Source organism: Quercus suber, unplaced genomic scaffold (assembly GCF_002906115.3).
Source record: "Quercus suber isolate HL8 unplaced genomic scaffold, Cork oak 2.0 scaffold_41, whole genome shotgun sequence".
NCBI classification, from domain to species: domain Eukaryota; kingdom Viridiplantae; phylum Streptophyta; class Magnoliopsida; order Fagales; family Fagaceae; genus Quercus; species Quercus suber.
Window position 1 is genome coordinate 1,720,841 of NW_027069506.1, and position 16,011 is coordinate 1,736,851.

Below are 16,011 nucleotides of genomic sequence, written 5' to 3' on the forward strand. Positions count from 1 at the left end.
TCTAAAGTTTTCAGTTAAAGATCTAAGTATCTTCCTAACAATTTTAGGTTGATCATAGATTTCACCCAAATTAAAAGCAGAATTAACAATATCATTCAGTTTGGCATAAAATTCATCAAAGGATTCATCATCAGACATCCTAATGCTCTCAAACCTAGAAGTTAATTGCTGCAGTTTGTTTATCTTAACTGCCTTTGTGCCTTCATGCACAGTTTGGAGGATTTTCCAAGCAGTATGAGCAACCTCAACATTAGAGATCCTCTTAAATTCCTCCATAGAAACAGCATTGAAGATGGCATTCATAGGTCTGCTATTGAAGCCTGCTACTTCTTTTTCAAAAGTTTGCCACTCACTCACAAGAGTAGTGGGCTTCTCCCATCCGTATTCAATGGAATTCCAAACTCTCTCATCAATAGATTTCAAGAATGCTTTCATCCTTACTTTCCAATAAGCATAGTTATTCCCATCAAAATGAGGAGGAACAACAAGAGAGTGTCCATGCTCCATGACAACAGGGTTCAAGGATCAGCTTAGAGATCAAAAATGTCAGACAAAAGAGCTACCTGCTCTAATACCACTTGATGGAAAATTTAGACCCCTTAAAACACAACCAGATTGAGTAGCCTAGTTAATTAGCCAAGTTGTTACTTAGTCAAATTAAGCAATTCTAGGTTAAAACAATCAAACAATCATATCAAGAATATATAGCAGCGGAATAATAAATAACACAAGATATGATTACCCAGGAAAACCAAACCGGTAAAAAACTTGGGAAGGATTTTACCCACCGATCCTCAAGGCAAAACTGAATCTACTATGAAAGAATCGAAGTTCATACAAAAGGACTTACAAGCTCCCCGCTCGACTTCCTAATGCTACCTACCAGTAGAACTTACTGACACGACCCCGTGCAAGCTCCGAATCCATGGACTCCTTCTTTCTTGAATTCTTCAATCAGCTACAAGCACCCACGCTTGATATTCTTTAAACTTCAATGGTAGCAACCAAGTTGATCATCAAGATGTTGAAGTAATCTCAATCTTGAAAACCCTAAGCTTTGTGTAAAGGAAAACTCCTCTAGATCTCACAAGAGATTTACATAAAACCGCAATGTATGAGCAACAATACAACTGGAGCAACTCTCAAAACGTGGCTAGGGTTTTTCCTTATATACCTAGGGCAAAAACATAAAACCCTAAACGTTTAATGAGTTAGGGCTGAGTTGGAAAAACTGCAGAAAACGCAATCTGGTCGACTTTCGATCGATCGAATCTATTTTTCGATCGATCGAGCTAGACCGAAATGCCCCAATGCATCTACAGTCTCTCGATTCCAACTTTACAATAATTAATTAACTTTGAGCATACTTTAACAAGACTTAACATATTGTTTTGATCATGGTTTGCCAATATTACAAATTAGAGTTCTAAATACATAAATTCCTAAACCTTTAGAACCTAACACTTTTTCTATTTTACATACTCACTATTCAAAACACCTCATATTAAATTATCTATTTTACACTACGTTACATTGAAATATCAATTTTTCTTGAATTTTTTAATTGTTTCTCTTTCTTCACATATAATAACCACCATCCATTATCTTCATTTAGACTTCAGTCTCGGAATATGTAAAGAAGTGATAAAAATCTATTTGTAAAGTGAATACTGTCAATATAAACTTACACTGTAGCAACTTTTCAAATATATACATTTTTAACTTGACTGATGTGGGTGATTTTGGAAATTGAATGCGTAAAATTGATAGAAATGTTCTAACATGCCACATGGTCTAACTTGTAGAAATAGTAACTTCAGGTCAGGATAGTAATGTATTATAAACCCAGTTTAAAACACTATTATTACTATTTTCGTGAATATTCTAATAAGTTCTATTTATTCAAAAAAAAAAAAAAAAAAAAGGTCAGGATAGTTTGGTGCACAATTGTGTCTTATAGCCTGTGTGCACTAGTTATCAGATGAACTTGCTATGCCATTGCCCAATTTTCGGGATTTTGAAAGCCACGGAAGATGAACTCGCTAACTAGTTATCAAATATTGAGTACACCAAGTAAATGGCTTCCATTTGATCTCAACGCTGGAGCTTTTCATCCTCTTCCCACACTGAGGCCCTTTAGACAAATCAAAGATTAATTTAGGAAGTGAATCCCTAGTCCTGACTGGAGAGGAGGATCAAATATAGGAGTTAAAAATATATATATATATTGAACACATTAAAACATTGAAAGAAAAAGAGGGAGATGAAGATTTTAGTAATTTCAAATTGAATCAGTGCGCTTGACTTATTTGTTTTTTTTGTCCTCTCTCCCTGCTCTATGGAGTCTGGCTGGTTCTATCTTCTAAGATACCATTCATTCGCTATTATCATTTATCAATATATCATATATAGCTCCAAACGCACTGACATCAACGCAAAAAAAAAATAATAATAAATAAATAAAATAAAATAAATAATTAAAAAAAATTCAACAGACGATTTGCTCTCTCTCTCTCTCTCTCTCTCTCTCAAATGGAACCTAGAGAGAGAGATTCCCCCAAATCTTTTTGATCTCTGCTGTCTCCTCTCAGATGGGCCTCTCCATCGGCAGCATCAGCTTCGCTGTCGCCGTCAATTGAGCATTCTCAGGCTTTCTGATCTTTCCCACTCTTCATTCTCTCTAGTTAGGTATAGGGATTCGGTTCCATAATCAATAATCAAAAGTTTAGTTTTAAATTTTTAACTAAACTATATTTTAAAATATTAAGTGTGAATTTTGCTTTTTCCTTTTTCAACTTGTTAGGGAGAGATTTGCCTGCAAGTGTTTTGGTACTTGATTAATTTTGTATTTCTATTTCAAATTTATAGGTTATTTGTTAAATTTTTGTAAAAATATTCTATTAAAAATTTAAAATATTTCATTACTTATATAAACAAAAGGGGAAGTTAAATTTATTTATTTATTTATTCATTTGATAAACAAAGGTATCCAGGCCTCTTTAAGTATCATATTATTTCCTTGGGAATATGCAGTCCTCCTATCCCACAAACGCTAGGTTATTACGAGGATGAATACTATGTGGATAGCCCTAAGATACTAGCAAGATATTTTGAACTCAAGATCTCATGAATATCATAAGACCTTAGTTTCAATTTCTTTAAACCTCAAGGAAGTGAAATTTTTTATTTATTTTTTATTTTATTTTATTTTTTTTCATTTAGGCTCAAGGTGGAGTGTCATTCATTTCTCCCAATCCTCATGGGAGGAGAATGTAATTACCCCAAATTTTTATTAAAAAATAATAATAATAAAGAAAATAATAACAATTATCCTTATCCCCCTATCTCTCTCCTCATAATTTTTTTTTAACCTTTAAATTAGGACTCAAATTTTTAGTTTCAAAATCCTTAATTTTAGCTTCAAAGATTCAAATTGGAATATACTTGTGCGGACATTTTTTGTGTGATTTGTGTGTATCATCTTACCTAGTTTGTAAATAGCGGCAATTTGGTTTTAAATATGTACTAAAAAAATGATGTGAAGCATTGTGTTTCCATCCAAAGTACAAAACACCTAGGAATGTGATAAGGAGTACGAGTTTGTGGGTGTGTAATTTTTTTTTGTGGTACCTCATCACACTACTAGGTGTTTTGGTGATTGGTAAACACTTAAATCTTAGTGACAAAGCTTAAGCCTCAAATTTAGATGAATGAAAAATATTATTTTTAAAAAATTTTTGAAAAACCTCCTAACACTTGTAGCGCATGCTACATGCGAAGATATTTTATAATGCTTAAATATTGCTAATGTGTGCATTGTACAATTGTAGCGCATCGATGTTATTGGATAAAGGTTTTATTTCAAGAAGCATTCAAATTGAGTAATGTTTTTAAAACTAGTTTTTTAACGATATAGATAAATTGATACCAACCTCATCACATGCGTAAAATGTGTGCAATAAGACTCTTTTTTGAGGTTTAGTGTCATAGTTTTTTCGTTTATCTCAATTAATACCAGCCTCATCACACGCGAAATATTAGTAGACAAATGTGTAAACTTTAAATTGAGATGAATGGAAAATTATGAAATTAAATCCACAAAAAAAAAAACCATCGCACATGCAAAGTGCGGCTAGTATTTTAATATGTCCTTATGTTAGCCATGTCAATATTTTTCATCAACTACTTAATAACATGGACAATTTGGATACAAGACCAAAAGGCTAGAAATTAAAATTACACATTTAAAATGTTATGGACCAAATTAACACATAGCGCAAACATTAGGAACCAAAATAATAATTTACCATTTCTCTTTTTATTTGGTTAAAAGGATTAAAAAATGTTAGCAAGATAGGAAAGTGGGAAGACAAAATATTTTAGTTTTTCATGTATGTTTGATATAGATCACAAAGTATAAACAAGTGGAAGACAAAATTTAATTACTATTATGCTCTTTTTGTAGTTTAAAACAATTGAATACTGGCAGTACTTTTTTTTTATTTTTAATTTTAGATAGAAATTCTTCTATAACTTAGTTTAATTGTATATATATGAAGCTCTCTCTTAGAATTTGAACCCCGATCCTTAGCCCCTTTACCCCACAAGAACTTGTATTTATAAAATGATCATCACACCACTGATGCACGGTGGTATAATGGCAATACTTTTGTAAGTTCATATTGATGTCTATTTTCTCTATTATTTTTCCCCAATCTAGAAGGAAAACATATTGTGAGCCTAAAAAAAAAAAAAATCTCCACACATCCTATTTTTTTCCTCTCATTTCTTCTCCCAACCAAGCAGTGAAAAGCCTTAATTTCCTCTCCCGTTTCCATATTCTTTCACTTTCTCAACAACAACCAAAGGGCTACTTGTTGATTAGTTTTTCTTTACAAAAGAAAAAGGAAAAGATGTTTCAGAATTTGTGAAAGTACTCTATTACTTGGCTAATTTAGAATGATAAAGCGATAAAGCCTTCTGGTGAATGATTGTTGTCTTACTTGGCTAGTTGGCTAAAGGTTAAAATTTTCCAAAGAAAAAAAAAGCAAAAAAAAAAAAAAAAAATTTTTTTTTTTTTTTTAATTCCAATTAAGTAGTCAATATAACATATATAAAAACACTACTTAACCCAAAAGCTCTTTTGAATTTGAGTTCAAATATGTTATATTAATCACAAACTATTTTCATTATTATTATTCAATATAAGACTTCACTCATATATATATATATATATACACCTAACAATTTAATCCACACGATTGCCTTTATTAAAATGTTGGAAAAAAAGAAAAGTTGAAGAATAAAAATGATTTTCTATCAAGGGTGTTTGGTAGAAGATGGAAAAGTGGAAAGATAAAAATTAAATTACTATTATACCCTGTTTGTAGTCAAACAATGGGATAATGACGGTAATTTTATAAGTTTATGTTTGTGGCAATTTTCTCTCTCCCTCTTTCCCAAATTTGAAAAGAATTTAAATGGTGGGGCCGGATTGAAAATTCTCACCGACCCCATTTAATTTTTATCCCTTTTGATCTTAAGATTCTCAACTAAACAATGGACAATTATGGTTTTCTCTCCCTTTTCATCCCAACCAAATAATGGAAAACCATAATTTCCTCTCTCTTTTCCTTTCCTCTTTTTCTTCCTCTTTCATTTTTTATAACAAACAGAGGGCTACAAATTGATTACTTTTTTCTTTACAAAAGAAAAAGGAAAAGAGGTCTCAAAATTTGCAAAAGTGCTCTATTAATCGGTTGATTTAAAATGATAAAGTAGTAAAGCCTTCTTGTAAATGATTGTTTTTGAGCATTAGCATTGGGTAAGGTAAAACACACAAAATGCTAAAGTGATCTACCAATAGCAGATCACTGTAGCGTTGCTACATATTTGTTTTATTCTAAATCACTATTTTAACAATGAATGGAATGATTGTGTATATATTACTTGAATGAATTGTATTTTAGACAAGTATACATAAAAATATTACATTTTACATAATTAAATTAAACATCATATTCACAAGCTTGTTTTCAAACACAATAAGTTTGAGTTTGACTTGTTTAATAGTCGAGCCTAAACTTAGACTTGAACTTGACTTGTATGTTAAACAAACTAATATAAACAAGTTTTTTCCTAAACCAAACTCAAATTGTTTATAAACAGCTTGGTTTATTTATAATCCTACTTATAATAAAACAAAATTAAAAATCCTCACATACAATGGGAGCTATACAAGGAGGACATTCTTCCTTTCAAACAGTAAAATCCTTGGCCCACATTTTCGATTTCCATTTTCTCTCTTTGTTTGGCTAGAATGATTGAAAAATGTTAGGAAGATAGAAAAATGGTAGGTTAAAAAATATTTTAGTTTTTAATCATGTTTATTTGGTACAAAAGATGAAAAAAAATTAAAAAATACTATTATACCCTTGTAGTTTAAAACAATGGGATTATGACTATCATTTGTATGTTCATATTGATCGGCTATTTTCTTTCTTCTTTTTCCTCCATTTATAATGAAAATAAATGATGGACCTGGCTAGAAAATCCCCCAACTAGTAACCACCCCTTATTTTTTTCCTCACTCTTTATCCCAACCAAACATTGAAAATCCATAATTTTTTCTCCATTTTCCTTTCTCCTTGTCTATCTTGTACCTATTAATTAACAACGACCAAAAGGTTACGTGATGTTTATTTTTTCTTTACAAAAGAGGGGGAAAAAAAAGGGTTTCAGAATTTGCGAATGTAGTATTACTTGGCTAATTTAGAATGATGAAACGGTAAAGCCTTATCGTAGATGATTGTTTTTGTTAACGTGTATAATATATTGTGGGCTTTAGGCCCAGTTAGGTTATTTTTATAGCACACATATTTACTTGTACTACACACATATGCCTCCTATATAAAGGCACCTATATACATTCTTTCATGATGAAAATACAATACAATTACATTCAGTATTTCTAACATGGTATCAGAGCTTAATGCTATTTCTTGGACATCTCAGCTACTTCTTGGGTCTTAAAATCACTCATTCTACAGATAGACTTTATATTACTCAAGCCAAGTATGCTTCTGAACTCTTGTCTCGAGCTGGATTCACTGATAGCAAGACTGTTGACACTTTAGTTGAGCTTAATGCGCATTTGACTCCCTCAGGGGGGAAACCATTGTCCAATCCCTCTCTTTACAGATGCTTGGTTGGCAGCTTAGTTTATCTCACTGTCACTCGTCCAGGCATTTTCTATGCTGTTCACCAGGTGAGCCAGTATCTGTCTGCACCACGATCGACTCATTATGCTGCTGTTCTGCGCATTCTTCGATACCTAAAGGGCACTCTCTTCCATGGTCTTTTCTACTCTGCTCAGTCTCCTCTTATTCTTCGTGCATTTTCTGATGCTGATTGGGCAGGAGATCCCATTGATCGTAGGTCCACCACTGGTTATTGCTTTCTTCTTGGTTCTTCTCTGATTTCTTAGCGAAGTAAGAAACAAAATCATGTGGCCCGCTCTAATACTGAAGCAGAATATCGTGCCCTTACTAATACCACATCTGAGCTCCTTTGGCTATGATAGCTTCTCAAAGACTTAGGTGTGTCTACATCCTCTGCTAATCCTCTTTATTGTGACAACCAGAGTGCTATTCATATTGCTCACAATGATGTCTTCCATAAACGGACTAAACACATTAAGATCAATTGTCATTTTATCCGTTTTCATCTTATCCATGGTGCTCTCAAGCTGATCTCAATCTCCTCTAAAGATCAACTTGCAGATATCTTCACCAAGTCACATCCTAAGGGACGCCTTTGTACTTTGGTTAATAACATCAAGCTGGTCTCACATCCACCTTGAGTTTAAGGGGGGTTGTTAACGTGTATAATATATTGTAGACTTTAGGCCCAATTAAATTACTTGTATAGCACACATATTTACTTGTACTGCACACATATGCCTCTTATATAAAGGCACATATATACATTCTTTCATAATGAAAATACAATACAATTACATTCATTATTTCTAATAGTTTTCTTGGCTAGTTGGTTAAAGGTTAAAACTTTTTCAAGGGAAAAGAAAAATGAAAAAAAGTTTTAAATAATCTCTGTGGCCGACAATGAACTGTAGTTATTCTAAATTTCTAATTATTGTCCACCAAGCAACATGTACATAAGCTGTCCAGTGTATCACGGCGATACTATATCGTTTGTCCGAAAACCTACTATAGAAAAGAAAAAAAAAAATAGTAATAATAAACTACACAGTCCATGGAAGAAAGTCAAGAAACCAATGTGAGTTTGAAACTTCTGATAGACACAGAAAGCCATAGAGTGCTTTTTGCTGAAGCGGACAAGAACTTCATCGACTTCCTCTTTCACATTCTGGCCCTGCCCGTCGGAACTTTCATTGCGCTTCTCACAAAGCAAGGAATGGTGGGCAGCTAATTGGGGAACATTTACGAGAGCATTGAAAATTTAAGTATCACTTACCTTCAACCAAACTTGAACAAAGAGGCTCTCCTGAAGCCCAAAGTACACATCTCTGGTGGTGGTACTGGAGTCCCTCTCCTATTGCCAAACGTTGAATCGTCATCATCAGCATCTCTGAAATTTTATAAATGTGCTAGAAACAACAGGTCCTATTATGGTTATGGCGTATGTGTAGTCGAAGGCGGCTGTGCAGTAGTAGCCGGCAACTGTAACAATTGCAATTATGTGGCTAATGACAACCGCGCAATCTGTCCTTCGTGCAAGAACGTTATGAACCACGAGCTAGATTTCGTACACTCACCAAGCGCAACGAACGAGGGCTCTTCCTTCAGTGAGGGAGGGTACGTGAAAGGAGTGGTTACATACATGGTGATGGATGATCTAGTGGTGAAACCCATGTCCACCATCTCTAGTATCACTCTGCTTAACAGGTTTAATGTCAAGGATGTAGGAGCTCTTGAGGAGAAAGTGATCCATTTGGGCATCGATGAGGTACGCCAATCATTCTTTTATTTTTGTGCAATAGTCCATTACTTCTGTTTTGTTTATTTTTTCTGAGTTAATGTTTGTTACATACATCCATATACACAACGTTTAAAATTGTACGTTCAAAACACGATTTCAAAATTTCCTTATACACACTAGTACGAAGTAATAATCAGCGCTTTTTGGTTCATTCCTTATGGTGAAATTTATTGCAAAATAACGTTAAACTGAGGTATTAGTTGAAGCTATTCAAGTCCTAATTTCTAAACCAAGATATGAGTAAGAGACTAAAATTTAAAATTGATGGATGATCCATCTCAATCCAAGTCCATATTCTTCAATGTTTCATGATATCTGATGTTTGTTAGAATTATGTGGTAAGATGAGTAAATTTACGATCTCCTAACAATTTAGACTTTTGGTAAAATAGGTAATTTCACTATGTTAACTACGTACTTAATTATCAAAAGTCGTTAAATATTCCAGCTGATACATACAGGTGTTGTGGGTCATTCTCATTCCATCTCGACTTGGTATAGTATATATTGCTACGACGACGGAGTCAATCTATTCAAAATTCAAATGCAATCATTTAACTCTAATTCCATATTGAAATTAAAATATTGTATCCCCATTTTTTTCTCTTTAGGGTCGCTCATCTTTTAAAGGAGAAAGAAAAGAAAAAAGTTACAAAGAAATTTAATATCGTGAAAGTAATTCATTTGTAAAAAGATCTTCTCCGTCTGCCTTTGAAATGTGTCAAATTCAAGGAAAGAATTGGTATTTCACAAATTCAAGTGTGATTAATTATCATTTTTCTAATTAATTTATGTGGTTTGTTTTTAGGGAGTGAAATTGCTCAAGGCTTCTCTGCAGTCAAAGAATGTTTTGACTGATGTCTTCCTCCCAATGTTGAAAGTTGAAATAGAAAGTGTAATGTAACACGGAAGTGCAAGAGTTCTATGCCATTGCCAAATTTTTTTTTTTCTTTGCATATATGTTTTAAATTTCGGTCAAATCTGGCGTGGCAATGTGAAGGGCAATATGCTCTCTCTCTCTCTCTCTCTCTCTCTACTCTCTCTCTCTCTCTCTCTTGGAAGCTTGGTTAAGAAGCATTATGTATCATAAAAAAAAAATTAAAAAAAAAAAAAAAAATCTAAGCTTTTGTTAATTATCAATTGCTTGATAGTATGATGAGATGATTGAGGATTCTTCTAAAAAAAAAGAAAAAAAAGAAAAAAAGAAAAGATGATTGAGGATGACTGAGGACCTAATTAAGGCACAACTTTGTTTACCTTAACACTTTCGGTCCCAATGTGACTACGCCTTCTTCCTTCTCTTCGTTTTCCTCCTTGGAAACCCCTCTAAAAATTCTCTTAAATTTTTTCTAAGTAAAATTTTAGGGACAACTTTTATGCAACAACTTTTATTATAATTTTGAAGTTGTTGACTATGAGTAATGAGTTCATATGAGAGAAATTGCCCACCACTTATAGTTGATGACTTTATCAAGTTATGACAAATGATGCATGTGATCCTAGAAGAATTTATTTAAATGCCATAAAATAAATCTATATGCAACCCATTTTTATACAAGTATGTTCATGTTTGAGTTGACAAACAATGTACAGGGATCCTCTCCATTTACAAGTGAAATGAATAGTGTCCATTTGTAGGCCATGATTTAAAGTAGAGTAAATTTAGGATCTAGATTATGCTAACTCATTTGGGAATTTATAACTCTAGTTTATTTAAATATATTTTAATCATAGTTAAATTTAACCATAATTAAATTTTAAATGAATTGGTACAATCTAAATCTTTAGATTTACTCCAATTAAAATCATGGACTTTAATTGAATAATCTCTATTTTACTTAAAAATGGAAATGATCATTTTCCTGTCACCAAAGGGATAAGACTTACTAGTCAATAGAAATTAAAGATGTATGAATTGCATTTAGGGCATGTTTAGTAGACTGTAACAGTAATTACATAAGAATAAGAATAGATATTATACGGAATACAAGATGTTGTAATGTAATACTTATTACTATTCATTTATTTGGTAATGTAAGGTTGAATTTAATCAACCATCTAATTGGCTTTATTCCGTGACCAATTTGCTTGTAATTTAGTACTTAGTAACCCTGTATTTAGGTGGAAAAATTGTAAGGGTAGTGTGTGAGAAGATGTGAAGAAAAGCTCAAGAGTGTGCAAGAAAAACAGAGTCTCGCGACTAGGACTCGCGGGTGGTTCGCGACTGGCAAGCCGCGAAATGCAGTCACGTGAGAGGCACACTGGGAAGCTGAAGGGTTGCGCCACCTGTCACGCTACAGGACAAAATTCCAGTCTGGCCAGGCCGTTACGTCGCGACTTGATTTCGCGACTTGGCCAAGCCGCGAGTTCAAGTCGCCAACTTGCCCTGTTTGGCAAAAACTGACGTTTTGCATTCACTTCTCACCCTACTATATATACACCCTTATACCCATCATATTGAGAGAGCTTCCAGAGAGAATTTTGTGAGAGAAACCCTAGAGAAATACAAGATTGATTCATCCCCAATCTTCATCTAAAAGAGACTCTACAAATTTCTCTACTCTCTTCCTCTCCATTGTCATACCCTTGAGAGGTCATTTACCAAACCCTTGTCTCACCACACCCACGTCTGTGAGAAGGTCCATTTGGTGCTTTGGGAAGCAATTTGGAAAGGAACCAATATACATTGGTTAATGCTATGGTCAAGTAGCGGAATCCGGGAAGCTAGAGAAGAAATAGGTTCGGCGTAACCTCGTTGGAGCAAGAAGCTTGGAGGGTTTAGGTACTTGGGTAGATTAGGCTTAGAGGGTCTTCTGCTGTTCATGTATCCAACTACATTCTTTAGTGGATTATTTGACCGCTTGGAGGGCGGCGGAGAGGTTTTACGTCGAGGACTTCGGTTTCCTCTTCGATAACACATCGTGTGTTGTCCGTGTGTTTGCATCTTCTTTCCCTTTACATTTGCCTTATATTTACTGCTGTGGATGTGTTTATATTTGGCTTAGATTGTTCTATCAATTCTGTTATAAGCTTGTTATCATATTCCGCACATAAATTGTTTGATATAAAGCTTGAATTGGTATTTGTGTTATTTGGGGTCTAAAGTTCAAAGGTGTTGTATACACTTTTTGAACTTTCAGGTAACAACACAATAATATAGAACCCTAAAAATAATAGAATGAAAGTATTTTAAAAATATCCTTTATGGACAATTTTACTTGATGGCATGGTGTCATGTCACCTAAGTTTGTGCCACATCAACCCTCAAGGACTAACCCAGCCCCGAAACATTAGCTAATTTTGAATGGAAGAAAAGTAAGGAGGAGGTGACAAACAACAAAGTATTCTCTCAATTTGGAGTTGAGGGACCTTAAGTTGCATAATTGGGTTGATGTGATGACTTTGGAATTGACTGGAAATTTTACTAGGTTGAGGGGTTATGATTCTTATAGGTAAATGGAACTTATGGATATGGGGGTTGAACTTTTGAAGGGGACGCTAGTGGTTTGTGGATTCGAAAGGGTGACTTGTGTGTGCCTTGGATTATTTCAATGGGTTGGTTTTTGAGGTTTAAAAGGTTGGGTAATTAAGCTTGATTGTTCATGGAGTTGAATGTGTAGGAAGACAGTAATTGCAACGGGTGTCCATGTCTTATTATTTTTCATTTTTAAGTGGATGTGAGACACAGAAACTTATTTGATTTTATATGTCAAGTGTCTTATATTCAAATAAATATATGAGGAAATTGAGAGATTCAATGTGATGATCTTATTGCAATAAATATTTGGGAAGTGATGAAAACTTACCGCTTATTTGATTTTGTAGCTCTTTTTTAGTATTATTCAAAAGTCTCATTGCATTTTTAGTACTATTCATGAATTCTATTGTACTATTTAGTTAGTTTTTAACTTTTTTTAAAAAAACTTTCAACAAAAAAAATTTATTTTCAGTTAAATAAGCCTTCTCAAACAGACTCGAACAATTGCTTTATTTGCCTTTTTTGACAAAGCAAAAGAAAAGAAAATTCCCAGCTAGAATTGAGTAGAGATTAAAGAAAGCTTAAAAAAGAGAACATGACGATTACTTTTTCTTTACGAAAGTAATAAAGAAACGAGTTTTCAGAATATGAAATCCTTCTCGTACATAATTGCTTTAGCAAAAGAACTCCAGAAGTTTTAAGGTTAAAAGAATAAAAGAGAAGCAAAGAAATATTTACAATTAGAACTTCTCATATAAGTCCTCAACTTATGGCTGACAATGAACTACTGTTCATCAATAGAAGCCAGTAATTATCTGGGACTTCTTACATTCTAACTTCTAAGTATGTTCCACCAAGCAAGACGATGATGATTTTAATGGTAGTGTTGAGAGAGAGAGAGAGAGAGTTAAGTCTAAATTGAAAGTTTGAAACAAAACTAAAATAGAGAAAATGATCCCCAACTACAATAGTATCCTTTAATTCCGTTTAAAATTTTGGACATGTATCATCATCCTAATAGTGACAGGCCCATTGTTTAGCCCATGCCAAGTCCTAACTTGATAATGTGGCAAAAATGGCACCACATCATTTTAGTTGATTTACATCTTAGGAAAGGATCAACTACGATAAAACTTTCAATTCTCTTTCATTTTTATTGGATGTGAAACATGCATCTAGTATTTATTTGATTTTTAAGTATCACATGCCGTAAATTTAAATGAAAATATGAAGAAATTGAAATATTCAATAGGAGAGAATCTTATAGCAATAGATATAAGTTTATCTAGTGTTTTTTGCTTTCTTTCCTTTTGGCAAAAAGAAAAAAGTAAACTTCCCCAAAAAAAAGGGTTACAAAAGGGTATGTACGTGCAGTGCTGATTACTTCTTCTTTACAAAAAGTAAAAGAAATAAGGTTTCAGATTATGAAATTCTTCTTGTACAAAATTGCTTTAGCAAACGAACCCAAGTTTCAAAGGTAAAAGAAGAAAGGAAAAGCTAAGAGACAATTACAGTTACAACTTTTCATAAGTCCTCAATTCGTGGTCGACAATGAACTGTGGTTTCACCCAATAGGAGCCAGTGCCTATTCGGGATTTCTTAAGTTGATCAGCACAAGCAACATGTATATAAGCTATCCATTTTATCAAGGTTATGTGTTGGAAATTTAGACCCCTTAAACAACCAGATGCGTAGCCTAGATTAATTAGCCAAGTTGTTACTTAGTCAAATTAAGCAATTCTAGGTTAAAACAATCCAAACAATCATATCAAGAATATAAAGCAGCGGAAATAAATAACACAAGATATGATCACCAGGAAACCACACGGTAAAACCTGGGGAGGATTTGACCCACCGATCCTCAAGGCATAACAGAATTCACTATGAAAGAATTGAAGTTTCTTACAGAAGGACTACAAGCTCCCCGANGAATCCACGGACTACTTCTTTCTTGAACCTCCCAATCAGCTACAAGCTCCCCGCTTGCTTTTCTTTTAATCTCCAATGGTAGCAACCTTGTTGATCATCAAGATGTTGAAATAATCTCTACCTTAAAAACCCTAAGTTTATGTGAAGGAAAGCTCCTCAAGGATCTCACAAGAGATTCACATAAACCGCAAATATGAGCAACAAAGACTTAGAGCGGTTTGGGTACAAAACCCTAAAAATAAAAGGAGGCACAAGAGGCACTCTAATCTCTCTCTCACAGAAGTCCCAAAAACGTTCTAGGGTTTTCCTTATATATAGGAGTGTTTTACTTGAACCCCAAGACGTTTAAATAGAGTTTGGGCTGAACTGGAACTCTGCAGAACAATAAATCTGTACGTGGTTGATCGATCGAGTCTAATTTTCGATCGATCGAGCCTTACAGATTTAGTCCAATAAATCTGCACTCACTCGATTCCAGTTTTACAAATAAACATACTTTGAGCAAGACTAAACAACCTGTTTTGATCATGGTTTGCCAACAATACAAATTAGAGTTCTAAATACATAAATTCCTAAATCTTTAGAACCTAACATTATGCCATATTGTTTGTCCGAAAATTTTTGAACAGAGTCCATGGAAGAAAACAATGTGAGTTTGAAACTTCTGATAGACACAAAAAGCCAAAAAGTGCTTTTTGCTGAAGCGGACAAAAACTTCATCGACTTCCTCTTTCACATTATGGCCTTGCCCGTCGGAAATTTCATTGCCCTTCTCACAAAGCAAGGAATGGTGGGCAGTTTAAGGAACATTTACGAGAGCATTGAAAATTTAAGTACTACTTATCTTCGACCAAACGTGAACAAAGAGACTCTCCTGAAGCTCAAAGTACAAATCTCTGGTGGTAGTACTGTTCCAGGAGTCCCTCTCCTATTGCCAAACGTTGAATCATCTTCTACATCATCCAGGAATTTGTATAGGTGCTCTGGATACTATGGTCACAACTATGTGGCTAATGACACTAGCGCAAAGTGTCCTTCGTGCCAGAATTATATGAATGAAAAAGTAAATTTCGTAGATCCACCAAGCGTAACGAATGCGGGCTCTTCCTCCAATGAGGGAGGGTACGTGAAAGAAGTGGTTACATACATGGTGATGGATGATCTAGTGGTGAAACCCATGTCCACCATCTCTAGTTTTACTGTGCTTAACAGGTTTAACGTCAAGGATGTAAGTGTTCTTGAGGAGAAAGTTGTCGATTTGGGCATCAATGAGGTAAGTAGGTCATTCTTTGCTTTCTGCGCATGAGTCTGTTACTTCTGTTTTATCTATTTTTCCTTTCTTTTACTTAGCATACTTCTTTCGTTTAAGGTGAAATTTATTGCAAAATAAGATGCTAAAACTGAGGTATAAAAGGTTGAAGCTTTTCGTGTCCTAAATCGTAATTCCGAAACCATGATATGAGAAAGAGACGAAATTCGGAGTCAGTATCAGGGGCGGCTCCACTCTTTGCTCAGGGGGTGAACCCTTGACTTCAAAAAAAAAAAAAAAAAAGAATTATATATATTTAATATTTTTTTGTTAGT

At 34.0% G+C, this 16,011-nt stretch overlaps 1 protein-coding gene and 1 long non-coding RNA gene across 2 annotated transcripts; both read left to right on the forward strand.

The window, feature by feature from the left end:
* The first annotated feature begins 8,177 nt into the window (after positions 1-8,177).
* Positions 8,178-9,970, forward strand: LOC112025105 (uncharacterized). The gene is made up of 2 exons (XR_010628137.1): positions 8,178-8,988; positions 9,829-9,970. It is a non-coding gene; the product is annotated as an uncharacterized LOC112025105 (long non-coding RNA).
* Positions 9,971-15,061: 5,091 nt separating this feature from the next.
* LOC112000240 (uncharacterized) lies at positions 15,062-15,795 on the forward strand. The gene is made up of 2 exons (XM_024032336.2): positions 15,062-15,700; positions 15,778-15,795. Exons 1-2 carry the CDS (start codon positions 15,062-15,064, stop codon positions 15,793-15,795), a joined length of 657 nt encoding a protein of 218 aa, XP_023888104.2.
* Positions 15,796-16,011: the final 216 nt, after the last annotated feature.

Excerpts from the sequence above, each read along its gene's own strand:
- LOC112000240 (XM_024032336.2), top strand. The coding sequence starts at position 15,062 with ATGGAAGAAAACAATGTGAGTTTGAAACTTCTGATAGACACAAAAAGC.